The sequence below is a fragment of the Diadema antillarum genome, unplaced genomic scaffold, assembly GCF_040938485.1.
Source record: "Diadema antillarum isolate AM-2024a unplaced genomic scaffold, OU_Dant_1.0 seq00001622_RagTag, whole genome shotgun sequence".
Classification (NCBI taxonomy): domain Eukaryota; kingdom Metazoa; phylum Echinodermata; class Echinoidea; order Diadematoida; family Diadematidae; genus Diadema; species Diadema antillarum.
In genome coordinates, this window is record NW_027272333.1 from 1,559 (window position 1) to 28,447 (window position 26,889).

General features: G+C 41.1%; 1 protein-coding gene across 1 annotated transcript in view; it reads left to right on the forward strand.

Moving 5' to 3' along the window:
- The first annotated feature begins 3,710 nt into the window (after positions 1-3,710).
- The window catches only part of LOC139711196 (uncharacterized), a 28,569-nt gene continuing 5,390 nt past the window's right edge, over positions 3,711-26,889 (forward strand). The window contains exons 1-11 of the mRNA XM_071623110.1: positions 3,711-3,844; positions 6,277-6,438; positions 10,729-10,853; positions 13,713-13,836; positions 16,113-16,336; positions 16,976-17,227; positions 18,131-18,466; positions 19,640-19,813; positions 21,981-22,078; positions 23,193-23,556; positions 24,270-25,374. Coding sequence (XP_071479211.1) covers positions 3,739-3,844; positions 6,277-6,438; positions 10,729-10,853; positions 13,713-13,836; positions 16,113-16,336; positions 16,976-17,227; positions 18,131-18,466; positions 19,640-19,813; positions 21,981-22,078; positions 23,193-23,556; positions 24,270-25,374 — 3,070 coding nt within the window. The 5' untranslated portion in view covers positions 3,711-3,738. The remainder of the gene's footprint in view (positions 3,845-6,276; positions 6,439-10,728; positions 10,854-13,712; positions 13,837-16,112; positions 16,337-16,975; positions 17,228-18,130; positions 18,467-19,639; positions 19,814-21,980; positions 22,079-23,192; positions 23,557-24,269; positions 25,375-26,889) is intronic.

Sequence of the window (26,889 nt, forward strand, 5' to 3'; positions counted from 1 at the left end):
AGGTTTGCATGCGCGCACTAAAGTGCGTGCTCTAATTTCTGCTAGGGCGAGGCGCGCCGTGCAGCTGAGGGTTTATGATGTAACAAAGGTAAAAAGATAGAATAAAAGAGTAGGAAAAAAATACAGGTAGTTATGCTTTTATAATTATATTAACAAACTGATATGGTAGACGTGTACATTGGCATATATAGAGAAAGACCATAGAAGGACAGAATGAGATGGGGGGGGGGGTAGAAAGGGAATGAGGAGTTTACAGTAAGTGCAAGGTCGATCATAGTACTGGTAAGCGGTTTCCCAACGCTGCGCTCAAGAAGCGGGGGAAAAATGTTTGTAGGGAGCAATCAAACAAGCTTTGGGGAGAAAAGAGGATGAAAAAAAGAAGTAAAGAAGATAAGAGAAGGATTTCCCACTAATCCGTATTTACACCAAATAGATATAGCGATACACTGCCGACCTGCCGACTCACATGTAGAGGGTACGTAGCTGGCAACAACACGTTCATCCGTTCTCAGAGATCAGAGCCGAGGGGTGACGAAGATGATGGTACACTAGATAAAAATCACTGTATCACACTCTGCTTTTTGTCTTTATCTTTTCCACAAAATTCTGATCGAGAGGTGTTGACAGATAAACTGTGAAATATTAACTTTGTCAACACTCAGACTTAAAGGGTGTGTACAATTCTGGTTGAAGTGAGGATTTAGCTTTTAATGATTTGCGAGATATTCAGAAACCACTCTATGGTGTGTCAAAGACCTTGCAATTCTAAGGGGTATCAAAAATTCATTTGATAAAAATCGGTTTTGAAATGGCTGAGATATCCAAAAACAAGGTGAAACAAAGATCCTAATAAAAGGCGTGGCCTGTCGCCTTTTATCATTATCACTTTTTTGGATATCTTGGCCATTTGAAAACCAATTTTCATCAAATAAACATTGAATCCTCCTTAAAATTACATGCTCTTTCATATTTCATAAGAGGTTTCTCATTAGTAGTATCTCACTTAAGAATGTTCAAAACATGAATCCCCACCTCAACCAGTACTGTACAGTCCCTTTAAAGCAGAACAAAACAAAACCATGAATAATGGTGCCTAAAATTCTGTGCCATTTTCTGTGGCGCCTTGAGAGGATAAAAGATATATTCCTGATTTCGCCTGTAAGTTTCCCATTTCCATCATACTTGTATGATTCCAAATCAACTGTTTACCATGTGAGTCATCGCTTTGTAAGCAAGATCAGTCAGCTTGTCGTCTCGAGTCGTCTTGAAAGTGCATGAAAATGCCTTCATGTGTTTGTGATATTCTTTCCATTCAGCAGTAGTGTTGGTAGCTCAGGGACTCTCTGTGCTATGTAACTTGTACTTCTTTCATTATAGCTTGACGTCGAGTAATTGCAGTCAACTTCTGTACATTTTCGAATTCATAGGAAAAAGAGCTTACAGCTGTACCTTGGAAAAGTTAATGGAGAGAACTTTCTTTTCTTTTTTCTCGGGAAATTTCATAATTTGACAGTTGAAAGGGGTGAATGGGAATGTGTGCAAAGTAGTGGACCACATGGGAGTGTACTGTACATTGTAAGTATATTCTGAAGGTTGACCTGGAAGCTAATGGGGACTGGGGTTCAAGGGAAGGTCATACTGGCTTCCAAGTTTGTTAATTGCTATGTACTCAAAACTGCAAGTGGGGGCACCCCCTCCCTCTTCCCTCCCTGAAAAGTCTTCTTCTTTTTTCAAACACCTAAAAGCTGTTAACACATTTTCTTCCACTCTTTCATCTTTGTTCTTCTCTTTTCATTTATCTTTCTCTTTGCTGTTATCCAGCTTTAGAACATTCCAGATACTTAATCCGCTCTGTTTCAGCCTTTTTAGCCCCCCCTCCCCATTCTTTTTTTCATGGCTCAATGAAAAAAAGCTAGAATGAAGTGGAAAAAAAAAGTGAGAAAAATCACGACATCCGTGAATGTCAAAATGTCTTTCCATCTCTTCACAACAGTCATCATGGTCTACATGTATAACCGAAACCTTGATATCAGACATTGAAGTTCCTGTTACGCGGTCTTTCCAGTTCTTTTCCTCTTTACCATTAAAGGGATTAAAGGGATCATAATTATAGCCTTCATTGAGATGGAGATTTAGATCTCAGCTGTTTGCGAGATGATTAGAAGCCACTCTTTTATACTTCTGTCTGTGTTTCATTGTTTGCGTGGATCTGCATAGCTACCTGTATCTTGCCTCTCTGCTATTACCAGCAGAAAAGTCCCCAAACTTTCCGCAGCCATCACAGTTTTCGTGACGGTACCATCCCTTCATAGAGCCTCCCAATTCCCATTAAAATGTAAACTCAGCAGACCCAATTGAATACGTAAACCAATTTTGGTCATGAAATCCACTAATGTGTAGCTTAGTAGGATGTGATATGCCCGTATCAAATGGACCTGAAATTTTAGCCGCAATGCATGAATCAAGACTGCATATCTTTAAGAAGTTTTTCAGCAAGTTCTGCTCTAGCACTGAGTTCCTTGACCCATGGAAAAAAAAAGAATCTTCAAGTTCTGTTCCAAAGGTTACATTGTGTAGGCCTATGCTTCATCATTCAGAAGAAGAACAACACCAACTATTAAAACAAAAATTCACTTTTGCTTTTCTGTATTCTCCATTCTGTTTATGAGTTGATCAATGGACAGCGTACACAAACTGTTCAAGCAATTACATCACGGAAGTGATGGCTGTATGAATGATCCAAGCATATCTTGTCATATGTAGAGTTTGACACATTTGCTGACTCCCGGGTGTAAGGTGTAATAACTTAGGTGTAATAACTTGTAGTGTAAAGTGTGGCCTTTACACTAGTGTCACCCTGCCACACAGTTTGTCCACTGGGCTGAGAATTCATTCCAAGAAGCTATATATCACATTAATTTGTGGTTTTGTGAGAAATTCAAAAGGCTGCACTGTGTATGGGAGGGAAATCGGTTACCATGGGAACAGAGCCACTCGGGCCTGCGTGGGTGAAACCAGCCAGAGCAGTACAGACAGACAAGAGATCACTTTTTGAGCAGGCTTTCAAACCTCCTTGATGAGGCCTACAGTGTGTACCAGTAATAAATGATAATGGTGATGGTGATGTTGATGATGACACCAATAGGAATGATGAAGATGATGATGATGATGTTGGTGGCACCAATGTTGAGAGTGGTAAAGATAATGATGATGATGGTGACAAAGATTCTTGTTAAATCTATGTTGTCACCATAGTGGGGGCGCTGTGGCATAGTGGATAAGACTCCTGACTTCCAATCGGAGGACCCGAGATCGAATCCTGCCCAGTGCTTTAATATGTCCTTGGACAAGATGTTTTGACCCACTATGTCCCTCTCAACCCAGGTGTATGAATGGGTACCTGGCAACACTAGGGTAATGATAATAGCAGGGCCCTCTGGTAGAGAAGTGGCAACACTGAAGAGGCTGCCCTCGGTAAATAAGACCTTATCATCATCATCATCATCATTATTGTTATCATTATTATTGTTGTTGTTATTGTTGTTGTTGTTATTATTATTATTATTGTTATTGTTTTTATCATTATTGTTAAACATATCATTATTATCATTATCATTATTATTGTTATTGTTATTATTGTCAAAATTTGTCGACATCCTGCAGGTTGCTATAAAGATCATCGACAAGACCCAACTGGAGGGGGACAACCTGCAGAAGATTGTACGTGAAGTGAAAGTGATGAAGCTGCTGAGCCATCCCCACATCATCCGCCTCTACCAGGTCATGGAGACGGACAGATATATGTACCTTGTCACCGAGTATGCGAGCGGAGGAGAAATATTCGGTTAGTTGGCCACAGAGGGCAGATATCAAGGGAGCGCCCTCTCTTGGAGAGAGCTGTGTAGTCGTTGCGTCTTTTGCAGGTTGCCATATTGTGGCCCATTGTTTAATCCATGACAATGCTCATATCGTTCAGTAGTTGTTTTATACCGTCGGTAGAAAGATGATGGTATTTTGAAGTCACTAACATTTTTGCAGTCATCTATTCAAGGAGCAACAGTTAGAACAGTTAGAACTCAACAAATCTTGTGAATCAGGTTTTCAAGTTTCTGCAGCACTTTCCCCAAAATGAGTAGCAAATCATTATAATGCAAAACCATGCAAAGTTCTTCGACCTGCGAGCCTGGCTGACATGATTTCAGCTCCTAATGAGGAATATACCAAAGTACTCCTGTAAAACTCCCCCTCAAGCAAATCAATAGTGAAAGGTACATGTACAAATGTAGATGCGTGACTGGGAAATGATGTGTTGCCTATTAAAGTTGGCAGTGCACGGTGCATAAAACGTTTTATTAAGTTCAATTTGCTTTGCAAGGGAAGAGAACTTGTCATTGGTAGTATTCTATTTCTTGTCTGTGCAATCTGAATAGCAGTTCCAGGTGCGTGCGTGAGGCTCTGCAAAGGTACAAGTTGACATTTACAAATTTTGCCATAGGAATTGTGAACGGATTAGCGTAAAGCATAGCAGGAGATGACTGTTTTAATATAAAAATGTAGTTGCAGGCATACTGGTATCAGAGCGCACAGTTTACTGCCATAATGTGAGACTGACTTGCTGAGTTTAAATGCATCCTAGGGAGACATGGCTTTGCTTTGTTTGCAGAAAAATCCTTCAGGGCAAAATTGGGGAAGATCACAGTGATCTATTCGCCGTTTGTTTCGATGCCGCTTGCTTGTTGGAGATGGAATTTTGTGGCATTTCAAGAATTATGATTTAAAAGAATGATAGAAAGAAAAGGATACAATTTTAACATTTATAATTGCTTACTTGGCAAAGCTGAACGTTGGCATTGCAATCCACACATCTATGAAATTCCAGTTTGCCAGGCACTCCAACCTATGTTGTTATGTAACACATATGTTATACTGATCTCCTCTATTTAAAGGACAAGTCCATCTTCATATACATAAGGATTGAGAGAATGCAGCAATATTAGTAGAACACATCAGTGAAAAGTTCAGGAAAATTGGACAATCCGTTCAAAAGTTATGAATATTTTAAGTATCTGCGCAGTCTATACTGGAAGAGAAGACTCGTACTACAGTGTATGATGTCACATGCGTACAACTATATAAGGAAAATAAAAAGAGAATTTCACAAAACTTTACTTTTTGAATAAAGTGCACATTTCTTCGACTTGCTACTGACGTATGTTAAGGGTAATATTATTCCCCCTGCCTTCTGAAAGAGAGAAGTCAAGTATTCTTTTCCTTATGCGAGAAAAAAGGAAATATGTTAAATTTTCTTTATTCTTTCTTTATATCGTTGTACTCATGTGACATCACAACCTATAGTAGTCTCTTCATCCGGCCGTGACTGAGCAGAAATTTCAAAGATTCATAACTTTTGAACGGATTGTCCGATTTTGCTCAAACTCTCACTGATGTGTTCTACTAATATTGCTGCATTCACTCAACCCACATGTCTATGAAGGTGAACTTGTCCTTTAAAAAAGAGCCAGCCCCAAATCCTGAAACACTTGGTTTTTTTTTTGTGTGTTTTTTTTTTAATTCATTTTGTTTGTTTGTTTTTTGCCGCTGAGTGGTTGTTAGTGAGCTGGCAGTGGGGTATACATGTAAACTGCAGTGTGAAACATATACTGCATGTTCAAAGTTGCTGCACAGTGCATGATTACATATCGTCGCTGGGGTGACAAGACCTCGTATCTACAAAATGTCAAATGTTATGGAGAGCCAAAAAACATGGCGGCCAAAGCACTGTGGCAAACGGGAGAGCCTTTCCTTTGATGTGCTGTGGTGGCTTCATTTTTGGAGTAAGACAGTTGGGATTTGGACAGGACATCACTTAACCCATTATTTGACCATTAATCAAAAAAAGTCATTTTCACCAAAATTGCAAATACAAGGTCTTGTCACTCCAGCGACGATATAGTTGCCAAGGTCTAAAAGAAAAACACTGAAGAAAAGAAGCCCCAAAGCGAATAGTTCTGACCAGTCCTTTGTCATGTTGCACTTGTAACGAGGACCAGTTCATTTGAAGTTTCACTCATTTTATGAAAGAATTCTTGATTTACCACATGCTAGTGTACTTTGATTGTTTTATCTGTATCTGATTGCAACATTGTATTCATGGTTATAAATGGAATAATTCTGTCATTTAGTGCATTATAAGCCTTATACTTACTGTCATTATTCACATTTCTGTGTTCTTCTTGTTAGTTTTTCTTTAATTGATTTTTTTTTTTTTTTTTGCAGATCATCTTATATCACATGGCAAAATGACGGAGCGGGAAGCGAGGCAGAAGTTCAAGCAGATCGTTGCCGCCGTCCACTACTGCCACAAACGAGGCATCGTCCACAGAGACCTCAAGGCTGAAAACCTCCTCCTCGACGCCAACATGAACGTCAAGATAGCAGGTAAGGTTGGCTGGAAAATAGCCAGCAAAAAGCATCGTTGCAGCAGATATGAATGGCTGTTAATTGAAGAGTCTACCTGAAAGGTCAGAGCCACTATCCTCCACCCGTTAAAGAGCATGACTGATAGGGCAGTGAACCTGAGAAGCCAATGCGAAAGTCATGTAGCGGGTATGTCTTTGCAGAGCTCTGCAGAGAATCCGAACAAAATCAGCAAAATGGCAGTTAAGTTCGGCTTCAACAAGGAGAAGAAGAAGAAGAACAACAACAACAACAAAAATAACACAAAACAACAACAGGAAAAATATCCCAGCAGCATGAAGTATCAAAATAGCAGGTATTGTGGGCTGGAAAATAGCCAACAATAATCATCGTTGCAGTAAATACAGTTGGCTGTTAATCAAAAAGTACATTTGAAGGGTCAAAACAACCCTCCCCCTCCACCCACCGAAAAGAAAAAAAAAAAAGATGTATAATAAACTAGGCTGATAGGATGGTGTACTGAGGAGGTCATTAAACGCGAAAGTCGACATAGCGGGTATGTTTTGCTGTTTGACAGCTGTGGAGAGTGGCAATGAAACAAAATGGCAGCGAAGATCAGCTTCAACTGTAATAACAACCAAAAAAGGATAAAAGAAAGAAAAGAAAAAAAGAAAGAACCAGCAGCATGCAATGTCAAAATAGCAGGTACAGTTGGCTTTGAATAGATGAAATAGTCAACTTGGAAGTGTCAAAAAACAGCTGATATGCCAGTGTACTGTAGCCGGAATCAAACCGGCGGCCATGCTTTGCTGCTATGAAGAAGCCAGGATACATGTCAAAGTAATGCATGATGGCTGCAACAACAACAACAACAACAAACAATAAACAACAACAACAACAACAACAACAACTATTACAACAGCAACAACATCAACAGCATCATCAACAATAACAACAACAACAACAGCGAAACAATTGCAAAACAGCAACAATAAGAGCAAAGGAAAAAAAAAAGCAAATGAAAAACAACATGAAATGTCAAAATAGCAGATAGCGGAATCAGCTGATGAACAGTGTCAGAAAGTTGTTAAGGCAGCGTAGAAAAACTGATCTGACATACATGAAATGTCAATGGCAGGCTGCTAAAAGAAGTCAACATTAAAGGACAAGTTCACCTTCATATACATGTGGGTTGAGTGAATGCAGCAATATTAGTAGAACACATCAGTGAAAGTTTGGGGAAAATCTGACAATCCGTTCAAAAGTTATGAATTTTGAAAGTATCTGTGCAATCACTACTGGAGGAGAAGACTACTACAGTGTAGGATGTCACATGCATACAACAATATAAGGAAAATAAAAAGAGAATTTCACAAAACTTGACTTTTTGAATAAAGTGCACATTTCTTCGACATGTTACTGACTTATGTTAGGGGTAATATTATTTCCCCTGACATTTGAAAGAGAGAAGTCGAGTGTTCCTTTATTATGTGAGAAAAGTGAGAATATCTTGAATTTTCTTTATACTTTCTTTATATAGTTGTAGTACTCATATGACATCACAAGCTATAGTAGTCTTCTAATCCAGCCGTGACTGAGCAGAAACTTCACAAATTCATAACTTTTGAACGGATTGTCCGATTTTCCTCAAACTCTCATTGATGTGTTCTACTAATATTGCTGCATTCATTCAACCCACATGTCTATGAAGGTGGACTTGTCCTTTAAATGGCATAAGAAGCTGGTACCGGAGACTACTGAAGAAGCCAAGACGAATGTTAGAATAGCTGGTATGTTTCTCTAGAAAGCAAGTTCACATTGATTATATAAAAATGACTGGTTTGCTGGGTGGGTAGACAGGCTGGTATCAAAGGCCCCTGGGAAGCCAATGCCGGGTGAAAAAAAAAAAAATAAATGTAAAAGTGGCAGAAATGGTTGGCTGGCATACAAGTACAATAGAAGCCAACAAAAGTATCTTACAAGCCAAAATGGAAGTAGAAATAACCATTGATGAGCATGCATGCCTGAACAGTTAAAATGGGAGTGTAGTGCTGAATTTTACTTGACGAAAATGATAATCCTTAGGGGCTAGTGTTGGCCAGTGGGAAAAAAAGCATGTAAATCGCCGACACAAACGGCCGAGCTCGGTTCAGTAGGTGACATTCAACACCGGATCTAACACCAACTACTGAAAATACATCATGATTTTGAAGTCCTCCCAACACCAACTGATATCAAGTTTGGTTTTATCACTGGTGCTTAGTGCTGAGATAGCACTAGCACAAGCACCGAACTTGAAATCAGCCACTTAATTCTCTCTTTCGCTAGAATGATCTCTGAAGTACATGTACATGTAGCACACATACAATTATGTCTACTTCTCCAAACAATGCAAGCTCATCATGACAAAAGTCACATGACAAAAGTCACATGACAAAAGTCACATGACAAAAGTCACATGATGAATCATACGTCACTTGATTTTCTACATAACATACAAAACATACATAACTTGAAAGGAAGTGAGAAGCTGTGTTAAAGTGCTGGATTACTGATGAAAAGTATCAAGATAAAGATCAACCGAAAGATTCTCTTCACAGGATATAAAGTTTTCTTTTGAATTTTGCCTAAAATTGTTCATTGAGCACATGATTTCCAGAGCCAACTGCCTATCAATTTTCCAGTCAGATTTTGTGAAAATCCTAATGGCTTGCTACTGCTCTGTGTATGTGTAATTTTGGGGTATAAATCTTATTGTGCATAGTATACAGGTGCCAGTGGCTGTGTTTTTGTGTTTGTTTTGATAGATTCATTTAAGATGTTGATGGTTTTGCCGATAAGGCCTGCATTTAATCCTGATGTAACACTCATGTGTGGGCAGCACAGTGCTCATTGAATGAGGTACAACACGTAGAGGTATCGTTTTCCTTGCCCACTCATGAGAAGTAATGGTAATGTTCTCCTTGCCCACTCAGAAGATTTTACCTCATTGTACATCACACCGTCACCACTGATACCCTAATACATTACCATTTCCTGGAGGTTTTCACCACAAAATGTGTCTTGCCCAAGGATGTACACTTGTATTGGCAAAAGACTGTGAAGGGAGTGACAAGCCGAAACAAAAATTGGCACCACTCTTGCTAGATACAGTTTGTGTATGTGTGAACTTGATAATCATTGTTTCATAGCTGCTCAAGGTTGTTTCATCCATGTCTTTCAAAAATATAGTCTTTATTCCTTATATGCGAAAAATGTTTCAGATTTTCTAATTCCTTATTTTTTTAATGATAATCGGTTGATTTTGTTAATATACTTCTTTACCCCTTTATTGGTTTTGCAAGGTGTGAAATTTGTGATATTTAAGCCAATTTACCAGTATGCCGTGCTGGTCGTTAAACGTGAATTTGCCTGATGTGAATAGGGAAAATATTCTAAGCATGATAAATTTTGTCGTACCATACTTGCATTGTAGTCCATGATGTATTCGTGCAGCACAGACTGAGGGTCAATTCAGCAGTCAAAACGAAGTTGCTGTAAAGCCAGAAGTGTTTGCGTGCATATTAATTTCACATATTTTGCAAGAGCCAAGATACGCGAAAATATAATTCATGCAAAATTTCTTCCACACTATATATGCATTGAATGCCAGTGGCAATTCTCAAAAATTTCATGGCACAAAAAAGATTCCCTGGCTCCAATTTGCAAAAATTACATGCTGTGAAAATATCTTGTATTAACAGTAAACTGGTATTCATTATGCTCTCATCGTAAAACATAATATGCTGTCCTTTATGTCTGGTTATCAACCCTTGCTTTAGAGAGGATTTGAAGTGTAACTGCCACTTAACCATAATACAATTTGTCTGTCTACAGTGCTGTAGGGCACTTTAGGTGATGTTGTTCAGTATGTGAATATTTTCATATTTATAACCTTTCTTGTTATTTTTTTTTCTGTAACCATGTTAATATGCCTCTGCCACGAAGTGTCGCAGGAGGCATTATGTTTTTGGGTTTTTTTTTTTTTTACTATGTCTTTTACTGCAATCTTGTCAGATATGTTTTTTTTGTTTCGCTTCCCGTTACGGAACCCACTTTATTTGACTCATTAATGAGTCAGTGTTATGTATGTACCCAATGTTCATGTTTTTGTTTTATATGAGTTCTTACAAATATCAAATTTCATAATATTATCTCTCTTTCTCTCTATCTCACGCTATATTCTCTGACGACTCTCATTTTCTCTCTTTCCACTCTTTCTTCTTTCACACCTTCCTGTTCTCTTCCTCTCTCGCTGCGACGACGATGCAGACTTTGGTTTTAGCAATTTCTTCGAAAAGGGCCACCTGCTCAAGACGTGGTGTGGCAGTCCCCCCTACGCCGCCCCCGAGCTCTTCGAGGGAAGGGAGTACAATGGTCCTAAAGCCGACGTCTGGGTAAGCAGGAAGCAGTCCGCTGGGGCTCCAGTATTCGATAGGCGAAGAACCAGTATCATACCTGTAGGTCTTCATAGAAAGTAACGCATTGGTGCGCATGTGGGGATGGGAGCTGAGAATTCACATTGGGTTGATTTGTCCATCCCGTCTGGTGTCCCTGCACTTTTTAGTGATATTAGTTCTCTATTAGTATTGTGCTCTTACTGCTTTTTATCAATAATGCATTAGTGCTCTGAACACCAGTGATACTTAAATGCTAAAACTCCATTTTTCATACAGTGCATCATACATACACATGCGCAAGCGTACACGCAAATATGAAGATGCAACAGATTGGTACGTACAAAAGCATACATATACACGATAAGGAGAGAACGCATATGAAAAGATGCATACTACACAGAGCCGCGAGAAGTTCACTTTCCAATTTGTGCAGTGATAGCTGGGAATTTTCTTCGTCGGAGGTGAAGGGTGCATTCCACTCAGGGGAACAGGGATATTGTTTTTTATTTTGATCTTTTTGATGTGATCTACACATTGTTTGAGGCGAATGTGTCAAGTCAGATCCAAAGGTAGAGTACATGGCATCCAGTACATTCGTATAATACACTGCAGACCGTTTGTGTGTGTGTGTGAATTCAGTCAGTAAGAGATTAAAGGGATGGTACAGTATTGGTGGAGATGAGAATTGGGCTTTTAACTTTTTGCGAGATACCAAGAAAACACTTATAGTACAGAGCATACCATTTTAAGAGGAATTCAAAGTTTATTTGATGAATATCGGGTTTGGAATGACTGAAACATCCAAAAACAAAGCAAAACAAAGGGATCGCAATAAAGTGTGAGTCCCACACTTTATTAGAATTGCTCTTTTTTTGGATATCTCAGCCATTTCAAAACTAATTTTTATCAAATAAATGTTGAATTTCTCATAGAATGACATGCTCTTTCATATTTCATAAGAGGTTTCTCATTATCTCACAAAAAAATGCTGGAACCTGAAATTAGGTCTCAACCAAAACTATACGATCCCTTTAAAATGTTATATCTGCCCTCGACTTGCGCTCATCACAGGTTGACAATGGAGTTTGGCATGAGAGATATATGTGGGTACAACCGTGCACACGTTCACCCGTGGGAGTGGGAGATCCTGAGACGTGACTCGTCTTCTATGGCACATGTCCTCTCTCTCTCTCTCCCTGCCCCACCCCCGCTGCATCCTTTCTCCCAAGGACCTCTCCTCCTAGAAAGATTCAAACTTCTCAGCGCTAATGAGATCGTCATGTGTGCGCGTGGCGGGTATCCTGTCTCGCTCTGTATTTTGTTTTCGTCCCGTCGTTTTCACCCTTCTTTCCTCGTCGGCGTAACCTTGGTGTAAGAAGCCCGAGAAGAGTGATTAAGCCATGCATGCAAGGAAAGATGTGTCTCTGTTGTCATGGAGACCGATATAGGCCCTCTTCCTGATTGCTCCTTCAGTGTCAAGCAAGCCATTTAAATACTCTACCTTTTCTGGCAGTGATACTATGATAAAAACAAAGGTTTTCTGTAGGCTTTCTACCCCCCCCCCCCCCCCCCCCCCCACGGCCAGTGCAGTCATATCATTCTTTGTCTTTTTCTTTATTGTTGGTATTTGTCTCTATTTGGAATACGTTTCAATTAATCTATGGCTTCTTTTTCCTTTTTTTTCCCCTTTCTGTTTGTGAGCAAAAATGTCCTTAGTTCTATATTGCTGTAGAATTGTGCATATAAATGTCAAAGGGCTGTCATTGCAAACCTACTGCCCCAGCCACGGTGTAGTTCAAAATTCCAACAACAGTGATAAAGTTCACTTTGGCTTGACACTGGTATGAGCAAAGACAGTAGGGTGTACACTAGACAACTACACATGATAACTACAAGATATGTTGGTCTTTCTGAGGCCAAATTGATGACTTACAGAGCTATTAAAGATGATTACATACGTGTAAATGCATCAGACACATGAGAATATTATTTGCCTGCGGTATACCGTATAGTAGGCAAAAGTTGTCTGGAATCATTAATGAGAATTCTATTGTATACATTATGCGAATATGAGGCTACATAAAAATGTTATTTGAAATGCAGCTAATGTCAGTCAATATCACAAATCCATTTACAAATATGAAACTAGAAAGTATTCTGCCTGTATTCCTGCATAATGTATATTGGTGAAACTTGTACTGTTGGGTATGTTCAGTTCTGTTATTGTTATTGAAATTTACAGAAAATGGGGTAAAATTGCACTCTAAATGTGTGTCTGTGTGTGTGTGTGTTCCTTGCAAATAAAATGCTCAAACTTTTAAAGGCAGCAACAGAAAATTAATGAGGAAATTGTTGATTCTTATGATGATTCCGTACTGTAGGAATGCAGAAGTGTTAGATGGTCATTTTCAATGAGTTAACTGTGTCTTGTCATCCTCTTACTTCCCTCATACTTGAAATATTCATGTCGTGTTTTGAAATATGTGTGTGTGTGGATTTTGTTATTGCCTATACAACTAGTCAGCGGTATGTAAAAAAAAGGAATACTGTAAAAGTGAAAATTTTCGTGGTGTTGAAATTTGTGCGCATTTCAAGCAATGAGAAACTAGTGCGAAAATAAAAGCACACGAATATTTTTGCTTGCCGTGTGGTCCAGTAGTTGATGTCTTGATTCCATGGAATCAAAAGCAAGAAAAACTCTTCTTACCCGGCCGAGTGCGAAAATATCCACTTTTACAGTAGAGTATTTGAAAATGGGGTGGGGGGATTGGGGGGGGGGATGGAAATATCCTCATGAAAGTAGAAAAGGAGGTATTTTAAACCTATTTCTAACAAATGTTTTCTTCCTCTTTGCAGAGTCTGGGTGTAGTATTGTATGTATTAGTCTCTGGTGCTTTACCCTTTGATGGGAAGACCCTTCACAACCTGAGGGCACGGGTGCTTTCGGGCCAGTTTAGGATACCCTTCTTCATGTCAGAAGGTGAGTTTGTTTGTTTGTTTGTTTGTTCCGTTTCCATCTCAGAAGATGACTGGATAGCCCATATTCAGCTATGCTACAAGCTGTTCTTCCATGGGGTCCAGTTGGATGTGAGGTGGGACCACTTCACCGGGTTAAACACCCTGCTCTTTGCGATGAATTAATGAAGTGGAATCTTTTATGGGCATGAGTTGTGACTCTCTCACACACGGAACGTCCATTTTATGTCCTATCTGAGGGAACCCCACGACATGCTCAGAAATACCTGGTAGAATATTTCATGTTGATTTTTTGTTTGTTTTCTTCATACATTGTAATTCCAGAAGTTCAAATAGCAGGGTTTATTATAGTTAGTATAAAGAATAGAAAGGAATGGAAAAATGTTCCCTTTTTGTTCAAGTGGAAATGGAGGTCACTTCTGAGGGTTAGAGGTCAAAGATCATGACCTAACGCTGGATTCAATAGAAATATTTCATGCTGATTTTGTGTCTGTTTTCTTTATGTGTTGCAATTTCATAAGTTCAAATAGCAAAGCTGATTATATTTTCAGAGTATGGAGAATAGAAAGGAATTGAAAAATGTTCCCTTTTTGTTCATGAGGAAATGAAGGTCACTTCTGAGGGTCAAAGGTCATGAACTTCATCTGCATGTGAATGAAGGGATTTACCTGTGGCACTACGATACTAAGCATCATGAAATGAGCATGATATCACAAGCGAAGTAGAGCTCTAGTAAATGAAAAGCTTTTATTTACTTTTATTTTTTCTTTGATAAGGGATGACCTCCCCCTCTCTCTTTCAATATCAGGGTTTTTTTTCCTTGCAGTATTTGCAGTAATTACTGCTGCTTTAATAGAATTGTGTGTGTTTCAGAAACCTATAATATTGCACCGAATTAGCAGAGCCATTGTCACCTTTATGTTAGTTTCTCTCATGACAAATGTCCATAGGTTTCATATTGATCAATGAAATAGTGATGGTGAGGGAAGATTGGCTGTTTTTAAGTGTCATCAATATTACTTTAGACATGTGATAGTGAACTTTCAGATAAAAGACTTCAAAGGCAGAGAATTGTCCTTCAATACCATGCCACACCTGCGTTTCAACAGATACCGGATGTGCGTGACACAATAGAGAGCGTAAAAGAGGTCAAGATAGTGCAGAAGGATTTAGGCGCATTATATCTAGTGGAGGTGTTATGTGAGGATATCTTTAATGGGATGGAAGCACATTGTTCTATACAGCATGGCAGTTTCCCTTTAAAGATGTGTGTCGTGCGTTCGTGCTATATATCGTGGTTATTGCGAATGTAAGTTTGTTTAGGGTGGCTCTTTGATCCCCTGTTGATTTTGTTAGAAAGCACAGATTTTATTCAGAATGTGTATGAGTGAGAGTAAACTGCTAGTGGTAGGCTCCGAGAGTCCAGAGACAATGCGTTCATACAAAAATGAGATCATGTGTTTAAATGGACTCTAATAAAGATATTCAGTAACAAAAGCTGTCAAACCAAACAAGGTCTTTGGTAATTTTTTCATGTATTTTTTTTTTTAAATGTGAGATTTGTTTATAATCATGATCAAAAGTATCATAAACCTGTATCATATAATAATTTAATGATTTGCACATACAAGGTTTTAGCCATGTAAATTTTCTTTGTATGTGTTTAAAATTGACAGTTCTCTTTATCTCCTCCTAAATGCTTATATGTGTATGTTCCTATCAGAGTATTCTTCATTTTGTCATTCGTCCCTATATTCTGATGTGGTTATGAATGAACAGTAAAAAAAAAAAAAAAAAAAGTGTTGTTACCTTGCTAACCAGTGCATAGGCTGGTGCATTTCAGTGCTTTCTATATTAAAAGGCACTTTGTTCAACGTCTATCACTGTTTTTCTTCATTCCTATGCTATATATACAGGCCACTACTGTTAATAACAAAATCGCTTGGACCAGCATTTTTTCTTTTGTTGCACCAAAATTTTGTTGGAGCCAAACAGTAAAGTATATTTAGATAAACCTATATAAACAATAATATTATATAAACAATAATATTAACACATTAATTTTACTTCGTTTTTCCACGATTTTCATTATTACTGTGTTTGTTACAATGGAAGCGCACTGCACCAAGTGAGTCGAAACAACATTTGGATTAGTACATGTACATGTATGTACATACACGAGATGTGCTCTGAATGTACATGTATCAGGCATTTTATTTTTTTATTAATAGCAGGCTTCAAACAATCATTCCTCATTCACTTTTATCTCCCCCGCACCAGGCTGTGAAGATCTAATACGACACATGCTGGTCCTGGATGCGGGCCGGCGCTACACCACGGACCAGGTCCTGAGCCACCGCTGGACCAAGGCCGACGGCCCCGACCCCATCTTCGACAAGATGTTCGCCGAGCACAACGCGGAGACAGACTGCGAGGAGCCCGTCAACGAGGGCGTCCTTCAGCAGATGGTGTCCATGGGCCTGAAAAGGGAGAACATCCTGCAGGTGAGGGAGACATGTCCAGATCCCAACCATTTCAAATTTGGAGGAAAGAATCTGAACTTTGTCCAGTCCCAGCTCTTGCTTCAACAATATGAATTTCCCATTTTTATTCACTACTGTTTTTGATGATTTTGCTACCCACTCCTACGTTAACTGTTCTTTCTTTCCTACTTTTGAGCTGAATCATCTTTTTTTTTTCATCAGTTAGAAAAGTTGGGGGGGTCTGCGCACCCATCCCGAACACACCCTTGTGCTTCCTGGAGAAAGGCGTTACCTTATATTTGGGATACCACAAAGAACTGATAATTGAACTGAATTGAATTGAAAAGGTCTTTGTTGAAAATCTGACTGGCAACCGAAGGTCGAATTGCACAGTTGTATATCATCACTCAAAAATATACTTTGACATAGAATGAATAATTTATATTTCATAACCATAAGTATAAAAATAATCACATTCAAACTGGCATGCAAATGATACTAATGTAACCTAAACATTATGTATCCTTATTGCAGCCACACAAGACTTTCTGACTTCCATTATGTTGTGTGCAATTTTGCAAAAATATGTGTACTGATGGTACTTTTCAAGTGTTCTACAATTTATATGAAAATTGGCATTTCTCCCCATTCCCTTCCCAGTCTATCACAAACCAAAGCTTTGACGAACTGAGTGCAATCTACAACCTCTTGCTGGACAAACATCGCAGGCACATGCGGGCGTCGCTGGGGAGGGGAATGGCCGAGGCGGACGAGTCCACCGCCGCGCTGCTGGGGCAGTACCACGCCCTGACTGTGGGGAAGGGCGCCCCCGGGGGGCAGCGCAACATGATGCTGCCGGACCACATGATACCACAGGTCAACGTCACGAACGAGGACAACCAGGTCATTCAGGTAAGCCCCGATTGTTCGTACATGTACGCTCGCTTGTTGGACATGTGGACCAACCTGATGAACGTACGGGATTAGATGCTCCACACTGCGATTCACTAATGGTCTTATTCATCCATGGTAGCCTGCTCAGTACTAGTATGACTACTGCTCTATTAGAGGATCCTTCCCATTATTATTGCCCTAGCATTATCAGGTGCCTGTTTCTTACACCTCCAGGTAAAGTAAGGACATAGTTGGTAATACATCTCGTCCTAGGAGGCAGGCACCCGACAGGTCTATGGCAGGAATTGATGAAAATATATAGAAAAGAAAAAAAGTTTATTAATGAACCCATAATGTTGAAAGTAAATAAAATATATGTGGATTCTCCAAAAGAGTTTTTTTGTTATTTATTCTTTTACAATTTATTGTGTGGGAAAGTTCCGATTCTGTTGTGGAAAATATGATGAACTGCCTCCATTTGGGCATTCTGTGCATGGACAGTAACATTTATTTAAAATCATGCGTTTCTGTTTCCATCTCTTACACTCACGTAATACTACAGTGCTTGTGTACAATTGTAGTCTACAGCTGTATATGAGTGCCGTATTGTCTGTATGCATTTTAAGGGAGAGGATTGAAACAGGAAAAGGGAATGTACTGTATGTACCATAGATGTTGCAATTTACAAGACCAAAACTCATTCAAAATGCTTTTTAAACAGAAATGTCTAGAGAAGGGTTGTGAAATTGAAGGGTTTTGAACACTTGAAGGGTATTGACTTTTTGAACTTGACGGATTTTAACACTGTGGAAGCTTCCTTCGTATAACATGAATAACTGTCCTACTGTGAGTAGTATTGCAATAATTTCCAGGATGGATAGATTTGATTTGGTGTATTATGTGATGTTTCTTCCCCCTCAGTCCAATGACCAGCTGGAAGAGATGGACAGTGACCCGGAGGAGCCGAGCCCCGAGGCCCTGGCCCGCTACCTGCAGATCCGCCGGCACACCATCATCACGGGCGACCCCTCCCACAAGCTGCCTGCCGCCCTGCGGGCCAAGCTGCCCGCCCCACCCCAGCTGGCCGGGATGGGGCTGGGCGTGGCCGGAGGGGACGGCGACGCCCAGCTGGACGGCCTGCTGGGCCTACCGCTGGGCGGGGCAGCCGCCGCCTTCAACATCAACTGCAACTTGCCACAGAACTTGCCCCTCCTTACAGCAATGCCCAACCAGCCGGAGCAGCAGCTTACGTATAAGGTATCCAGTTTCAGTTTCACACCTGGTTTTTTTTTTTTTAAATAATAAAGATTTCAAAAAAAACTTGTTGTAAAGCAAAGAAACAATACCCCAACAATACCACGTCATATTTGCTGCATTTTACATTGTTACTGTCATCATCCTCGTTCAGCTGTGCTTAAGACGTTGTTTAGATTTCAGCAATTTTTTCTTTTTTTCAGGCTTTCAGTGAGTCATTGCCTGAATTGTGTCTGATTTGTTTCTCCAGCCCTCAAAATGCATTGTTCAGTTATTCTCAAGTGTTGGAGGCACTTACGCAAGGAGACCTTTGTGTGAGGTTGCCAAGGGTTCTGATTCTCACCTTATCAGAGGCATGTTGGTCTTTCCAGCTGATGTTGGGGCTGCAGAACCTTTTGTTGGTGTTGTTTTCACATTCGTTTAGAAGTTTAATGAAAATACGTATGAAATTTGTAGGATATGTTAAGCTGTATTCATTTATTTAGCATATTTCAGTAATGTCCTGTGCCCTGCTACATGTAGAGGAAGTAATGTCCCGGTAATTCAGACAGGACAAGAGAACCTTTGCCACTCTCAGATGGTCAGAATGTCAGAATCTTTTAATGCTTGCAAGAGCAACTACTCACTGCTTTGTGTTGCTCACTCCGTAAAATGGCTTGAGATATTCCATTGCCATACCAATGTTACTTCCCTCTTTATCCCTATGTCGGAGCATCTGAGAATGGAACACTTATTTCCATTCCTCCATGCCACAAGTCATAAGCACAGTTACATAAGGTTGTCTGTCTGATCGAAATGCATTATATTCACAGCCAACGTTTGCAAGATGCATTTTGAGCATTGCTGTCCCTTTTCTCTACCTTTTAAAAGCCACTCCACATTGTGAGTGCGCAAGATAAAGTAAAGTGATGATGTAAGGGAAGATTATGTTTGATTGTTCCCTGCACTCACTTTGCATCATAATTAATGAAAAAGCTGAATGCTCATGTCGGCACTTCTTAAATTGGCAACACGGTGACATCACAATGAATACGCAAAAGCTCATCTTGTTTCTCACCCAGTTGGCTATGCAGAGTAGTCATAGAGTGAACAGTGTAGAGTCCAAGAGACGGTTACCACGGTAACTCTGCGTTCATCTCATTTTACACATCCTGCTCTCTCCTGCTTCCATAATAGGAGCAGCATCTCCTGAAGCCCCCGGCTCTGGAGGCCACGGCGGGCCAGTCCAACTTTGGGCGCAGGGCGTCGGACGGGGGCGCCAACATGTACCTTAACATCCAGCAATTCAGGAAGCAGCTGCAGACGGTTGTCCGTACCAGCCAGCCAGGAGACATGGATGCTACTGGACAGGTACGTGGGAGAAGGGGAATGGCAATACATTAAGCTCTTTTGAAACATAGCATCTCTTATAGTAGGGCAAAAATTGATCGAGATGCTCACATCCGGCGGAAAGTATGAAATGTTGCATATAGGGGTATTTTGGGGTGCTGATTTCAAAAATTGCCGGATCCAAGAGATCTGACCTCGGGGTAGGCCGCCATTTTGAATTCCATAATGGCCGTCATCAAAAAACAAATTTAAAGATCCCTATCTTCAGTTCTGAATGAACTGTGGCAACAAAATTTGGTACACAAGAGCGTTCTGACATATTGAATATGATGACAGATCAATTTGAAGTGTCTGACAAACATCGAATGGCCGCCATTTTGAATTCCAATATGGCCGTCTCGACGAAATGTTCAAAATCCCTATCTCGAGTTCTAAGTGGTGAGTGACGCTGAAATTAGGTGCAAACAAGCATTTTAACATACTGAGTTAAAAAATGGACTAATGTGATGTGCCTGACAAATGCAATGCCCGCTATATTGAATTCCAATATGGCTGCGAAGACAAATATCACAACTAACATTCACGGGCGTGCCAAAAAGTGCAGCAAAAATGAAGCATAATGCACCTTTCACTGACGTCACAATGTAAATACAGCAGTGCGCACTCAATAAGTTACAAATGCGCGCTCAATCAGGTAGCCTAATTTACAAACCCGAGATAGAGATTTTCGACACTCCAGCATGGTAACTTTGTAGGAAAATTCAAATTGGCTGCCATGCAGCTTGTCAGACATATCAAATAAGTCTGTTATTGAAGTCATCATATCACCATGCTTTTATGTATCAAATTTCAATGGCTTATGTCATTCAGAACTGAAGATAGGGATCTTTGATGGCGGCCATTTTTGAATTCAAAATGGCGGCTGACCCCGTGGTCAGATTTCTTGGATCCGGCAATTTTTGAAATCAGCGCCTCAAAATACTCCTATATGCAAAATTTCATACTTTCCGCCGGATGTGAGCATCTTTTTCACATATCTGCCCCACTATTAGTCCCTTTAGTGTGTGTAATCTGTGACAGATATCATGCAATTTTAATTTGACAGGCAGTTGCAGCACGTGGAATAATAAACGCTTCAAGCACTCATGAATTAAACTAATTATACATTTTTAAACTTTTTTAAATAAAAAATGAGGGTTGGTTTTGCTGAAATTAGTGAAATTATAATACACAATTTCATTAATTTGGGTAAATATGTAGTCCCCACTGCATGCTATTAGGTTTAGAACCAGCACTGGCAGTCAGGTGGAAGCTTGGTGGTCTAGTGCATACGCCTATCCAATGTTCAAGAGGTTATGTATTTGAATCTTGCCCGAATTTGTATGCCCATTACTTTTTATCTTGGCTACTACTAAACACTGATTTCATTGCTGATTCATGTCAATGTAGGGCAATTTGTCAATCAGTTCCAATTGTTTTGTTCTTGTGGATGATGACTCAAGAGATAACATTCCCTTCCAGCCATCATCTGTGCCCATGGTATTCACTGCTGTTAGGATAAGGATGGGCTGGAAGCAAATCATTCTTCCTTTCAGACTTGTAAAGGAATCTCATAAATGTTAGAGATTTTTACTCTTGTATCACTTGTGTTTCATGTTGGGCCAAAATTCCATCTCTGCAAGTGTATCTAACACATTAGTGGCATTAAGTATTTAAAACCATCGCCCATTGTCATCATGTCTTCACTGTCATCATCATCATCATCATCATCATCATCATCATCATTTGTCAGTATCATCATCATCACCAGCAGCAGCACCACCACCACAAACTTCATTGTCATTGCAGTATTATCATGATCATCAATTTTACTGCCATCATTGTTGTTATTATCATCACAATCTTCATTATCATCATCATCACCACCACCACCATCATCATCATCATCATCATCATCATCGTCATCATCGTCATCATCATCATCATCGTCATCATCGTCATCATCATCATCATCATCCGAAGTATCATAATTGCTCATTCATTCATGATTTCGTCTCTTTGGAAGCAGCCGTTCATTCTTTGCCTCGAATGTGTCAACCAGTTTGTTGCCATTAGTGGTTAGTCTGAAAAAGTGTAGAAGAAGCTATTGCCACCACATGTTGTACCAACTTGTTGCCCCCACCCACAGACTGCAGCAGAAACCTTGCAGCAGAGGTTGTCGGCCACCGCCATGCCTGAGGAGGATGAGAATTCTGATGGGGAACCAGACCAGGAGGAAGTCAAGCGGTAATCAAGGGCTGTAGATAACCTCAGGGGCAGGAAAACCTCCCTTGGAAGCTTGCACAGTACAGTGCACTCCCATTATCAGGGCCGGCGCAACCGCCCCCCCCCCCCCCCCCCCACTTTTTTACATAATAGATAGAAATACATAGGATCTAACCACTTGGGGGCCCCCACCACTTTTTTACCCCGGAAGCAGGGACGGTGCAGTGTTTTTAAAAGTGGGTGGCCCAGTTTATATTTCTGGTGCCACTTCTGGGTTTCATCAGGTTACAAGCTAGCAAGCAGCGCAATATTCTTTTACAACTTCTGGGGTTAATCGGCTGGCCCTGATTATAACAAACATGATCCTCAGGATATTCTTGTTAATTACAGAGTATGAATTCAAGTCCCCAAATTATCATCTATATATCTTCATACACCATACTAGTTGGCTGTAACATAATTTCAATATTATTGAAGAAAACTGCTGGTCCCGAAGACTTCGCTATAATAAGAGTCGCCTGTATCCACTGATACAATCTGTAATTCTTATTGTGAAAGGGAGTTTGCATGTGGCAAAATTAGAATTAAGTTGACTTCAAGTTGACTGTGAAAAGTGAAAATATTTCTTGAAATATCTAATGAAGCACACGTAGAAGTCAGGCCATCTTTCAGTAACTTTACAATTGAAATTGATTGAATCCTGCCATCAATCTTGGAAGTGGTGGTGAGGGTCTCCAAAGAAATAGTTTCAATGTAATCATTGACATATCCTCAAAAGCCACCACAGGGAGGATTTATCAGAGTCACAATAACCTTTAGACTTGAATGAGTGTGAAGCTGTGAGGGTTAAACTCTTCTTTCGTTTGACATCATCTGGGAAGTTTTTCAAGTGAGGAGCTCCATGTCTTGATTGGACAGCGGAGGGTAGAAAGTTTTGAGCTCGTGATTCAATAGAACTACCTTGGATTTGACCAGTCTAGAGTAACAGATTTCAAGTTTGTTAAAAATTGCGACATCAATTCTACAAAATGATGTGTCTACAGATGTTATGTTTACACAAGAACAGGTATTGATCTTCAGGAAAATGAAAAAGTTGCTGAATTCTCACACACCATTCTTGTCTCCACCTCTCCAGGTACCTAAACCGCGGTAGGTGCCGGCACACCATCGGTCCCGACATGCTCACAGCCAGCGAGGTACCCACGTCCGTTCGGACACGTCGCGAGCGCTACCTGCAGCCCCACCTCTACGCCAACAGCACCAGCGCCCGGCGGGCCTCCGACGGGATGCCCAACCTCCAGTACTACCGGGCCCACCTGCAGCAGGTGGCTGCTGCGGGCGGCGGCAGCAGCGGGAGCTGTCAGAAGAGCTCCCTGAAGCAGCTGCACAAGGAGTGCCAGCAGCTGCAGAAGCAGTACAGCTCGCCGGTCGACGCCCGCACCCAGGAGCTGCAGCAGCACCAGCACCAGCTCCACAAGGAGAAGATGCAGGGCGTCATGGTAACGTTAACTTTGCTGGGGTTGGCTGGGGGTGCAGGGAGGAGGGGAAGGGTAATTGGTGGAGGGACAATCCAAAGACAGTCTCTGCAGACTTTGCTGATGTCAAATCTTGTGATGTTGTCTTCTGTAGTTAGGTTAGCTTCTTTAGTGATAGTACAAAAGCTCTGCTGTTCCAGAAAGCTATACCGTTATTTTTACCAAACAATTGTTACATACCCATATTTTATGGCTGGATCAAGAGGAGTGTGAAGGGTCAAATTTCATGTTTAAGGATGGTTTATTGAGTTGGATGTGATGTCAGGACCTCTTTTTTTTAAAGAGTCCAGAATCTTGGCCATTTTAATACTATGCTCCCATCTGTTATCTTGAAATGTGGCATGGTGCAGTTTTGGAGAGCTATCCAAATGAGGGCTGGTAGTCAGTGAACATGATAGATTGCTGTGTGCCTACTCTTTATTGTTAGCTTTCATGGTTTTTGTATGGAAAACACTGAGGTGGAGAAGGAGCTGGAAGGGGGGATGGCCGAGTTGTCAAAGTACCAGAATACACCCATCAGCAAATAAGGGACACATTGGTTATGCCATTAGCCATGTCGCATTTATCTGTTCCTCGACTGAGTGGTTAGCTGCTTCTGAAGACATGATGAATGTAGAAATCTCATTATGTATCACTTGATAGTGATCTATATTTGTATGTGTCTTGTTCCTCTGCAGCTCTCTCACTCACCAACGGGCCTGGCCAGTGCCTCACCCCACATCTCACCCGTTTCTTCCCTCCGCTCCGACGCCCCCATCAACGATCTCCAGACCCAGCACCTACAACAGCACCTTCAGCGCCTTCACCTGCAGCGCCAGTCGGACAGCCCGCCCAGCCTGCGCAAGCTGCATAGCCCCGGCAGCAGAGGGAGCCCTCCGCTCTCCAGCTCGCTGCCGGTCCACCCCGAGGAGACGGGCGTGGAGAGTCCAACCGACACGAGCTTCCCGGTCAACCCGCTGCTGGACACCATGGTCGGCTCCCCGCACTCGGTCAGCAGCCAGCCGGACGAGTCGGTGCCCAGCCCCGTCACGGCGCACTCGGTGCACTCGCACCGCGGCGTGGAGGTGAACTTCAACGGTCACGACCGCTCCAATCCCGGCTCGGGGAACCTCCTCGGGGAAGGGAGTCTGGAACACGTCGGGCTGAACGGACCGCTCCTGGAGGAGACCGATGGGCGAAGCGAGCAGCATGATAGCAACCAAAGTCTGGAGCGGGAGCAGAGGAGTGCGGTCCCCACCGCTGAGCAGCTGATGCAGGCCATTGCCCTCCAGCGTCTGCAATTCATGCAGCAGCAGAACTCCAACTACCCCAGCCCGCTGCGCATGACGGGCAGCCCCGATACCGTCCAACAGAACACCCTCCACCCGCACCCCCAGCCACACCCCCAGCAGCACCCCCAGCCGCTTGGCCCCATGGACCTCACCAACCTTGCCCAAAGACACTTACCCCACATGCTGGGCCTGTCGCAGGCACACACCGACAGGCTGCCGGGCCTGGGGGCAACCCTGGCCGGCCACCCACACTTGCAAGGGCCTTATTCTCACATGCCCTCGGTGACGCAGGCGTACATCGCCGCGCAGAACAGCCACCACGAGGTGAACACCCCGACGTCTGATGCAGGGGACCACGCACCCCACATCCCAGGCCTGCCTTTCAGCCAGGCCTACCCAACCACCTTGCTACAGCCCCACCTCTCCACACAAGACTACGAGGATGCTAGCCTACAGCAGGAGCTAGAAAACACACAGAACCAAGATATGCATTCCAGTGGTGGTTTTCAAGGTAACTAAGCAAGCCACTTATTTGTAGCAAAGCTTTATATAATCCCTTCCATACGGCCTTGCCTCATACAAGGCTCAATGCCACCTAAAGCAACTTAACATAGTTATATATCTATGTAAGTGACAAAAGAAACAACATATTTTTCCTCTTGCAATTAAAGTTCACCTTTATTTGAAGAGTTTCATCGCAAAGTGGGCTAAGTACCATTTTTAAACATTCTTAAGTAATTCCATCTTTGGATAGAGTGAAATAAATCCTTTCCAATGATACCTCACTTGGAACATACCTTGTAACAAGGAATATTCTTGGGAGTTATGATTAAAAACATCCTGTTCTAAAGATTTTTGTTTGTTTTTAAAGCAGCTTTGATTGCAAATATCTCAACTTATGGAGTGAGCTCATTTTGTGATGAAACTGTTTAGTTTGTCAACATAAGTATGATTTATGCATATAAGTCAGTTAGCTTTTGACCTGTACCAATTGTTGAAGAGGAACGTTTTGTCAGTGTGAATACAGAGCAGTGATGATACCTTACTCGTAATGTTCACATTGTGGCCAGTGTCAAAAAATGCTTGACTTGTGCTGCAAGCATTGAATCAAGCAGTATCTGCATGATGCTATGAACTCTGCCAGTCTCTGCAGTAACAGTAAGTGCCGTGTCAAGAATGTAACAAACCTTGGACACATGATGAGTAATATTGTAAATAAGGAAGAAATTTTAGCAAATGCCATGATGACACATTGGTGGTAAACCATTCTTTTAAAGGCTGTGTGGGAACAGGATATCTCAGAAACATAAGCCGTTGATCAGCCATATTTTTTGAATTATTGATATGAATACTCTCCCCTGCAATGTTTGTCATCACTGTAGATGAGTAACTCTGAAAATTTTGTTTGTTGCTGTTTTTTCAGGAGTCGTGTGACAAGCAGAAATGCCTTCTGCAGGAAAGGGGAAAAAATCATAGAGAAGAAATATGCTTGAATTGATATTTTCAGTGTCAGATTTCTCGAGCTAGGAAACAAAGATGACTCACTGTGTTTTGAGACCAAATACGCCAACTTTGGCGGAAATTGATACAGCTAGCAAAATTGGATTACCACCATGTGATCATGTAAACATAATGATAATAATAATAATAATAATGATGATATGAATTTATATTACGCCAAATCCACTCTGTAAGAGTGCTCAAAGCACATACATACAGATTGTATATGGATTGCAATCTACATTTGAATTTGAATTCAATGCAATGTTTCTGCAAGGCGAGGTGCAACCATTATTAAGTGTCAAACGCTTTTGACGTTACAGGTGAATTGTACATGTGTGGTAATAAAAGCTGTTTTCGGAGATCATGAATTCTTCCACCGGTTGTGGGTAGTATTGTCTGTTGCGTCGATTGACGACAAGTAGCGTGTAAACTCGTATGAGGTGAATAGTCGCAAGTCCGTTGGTGTAGGGATCATTTTTTTTAAAAAACAAAGACTATAGATAATCTAGTCGCTGCTTGCGAT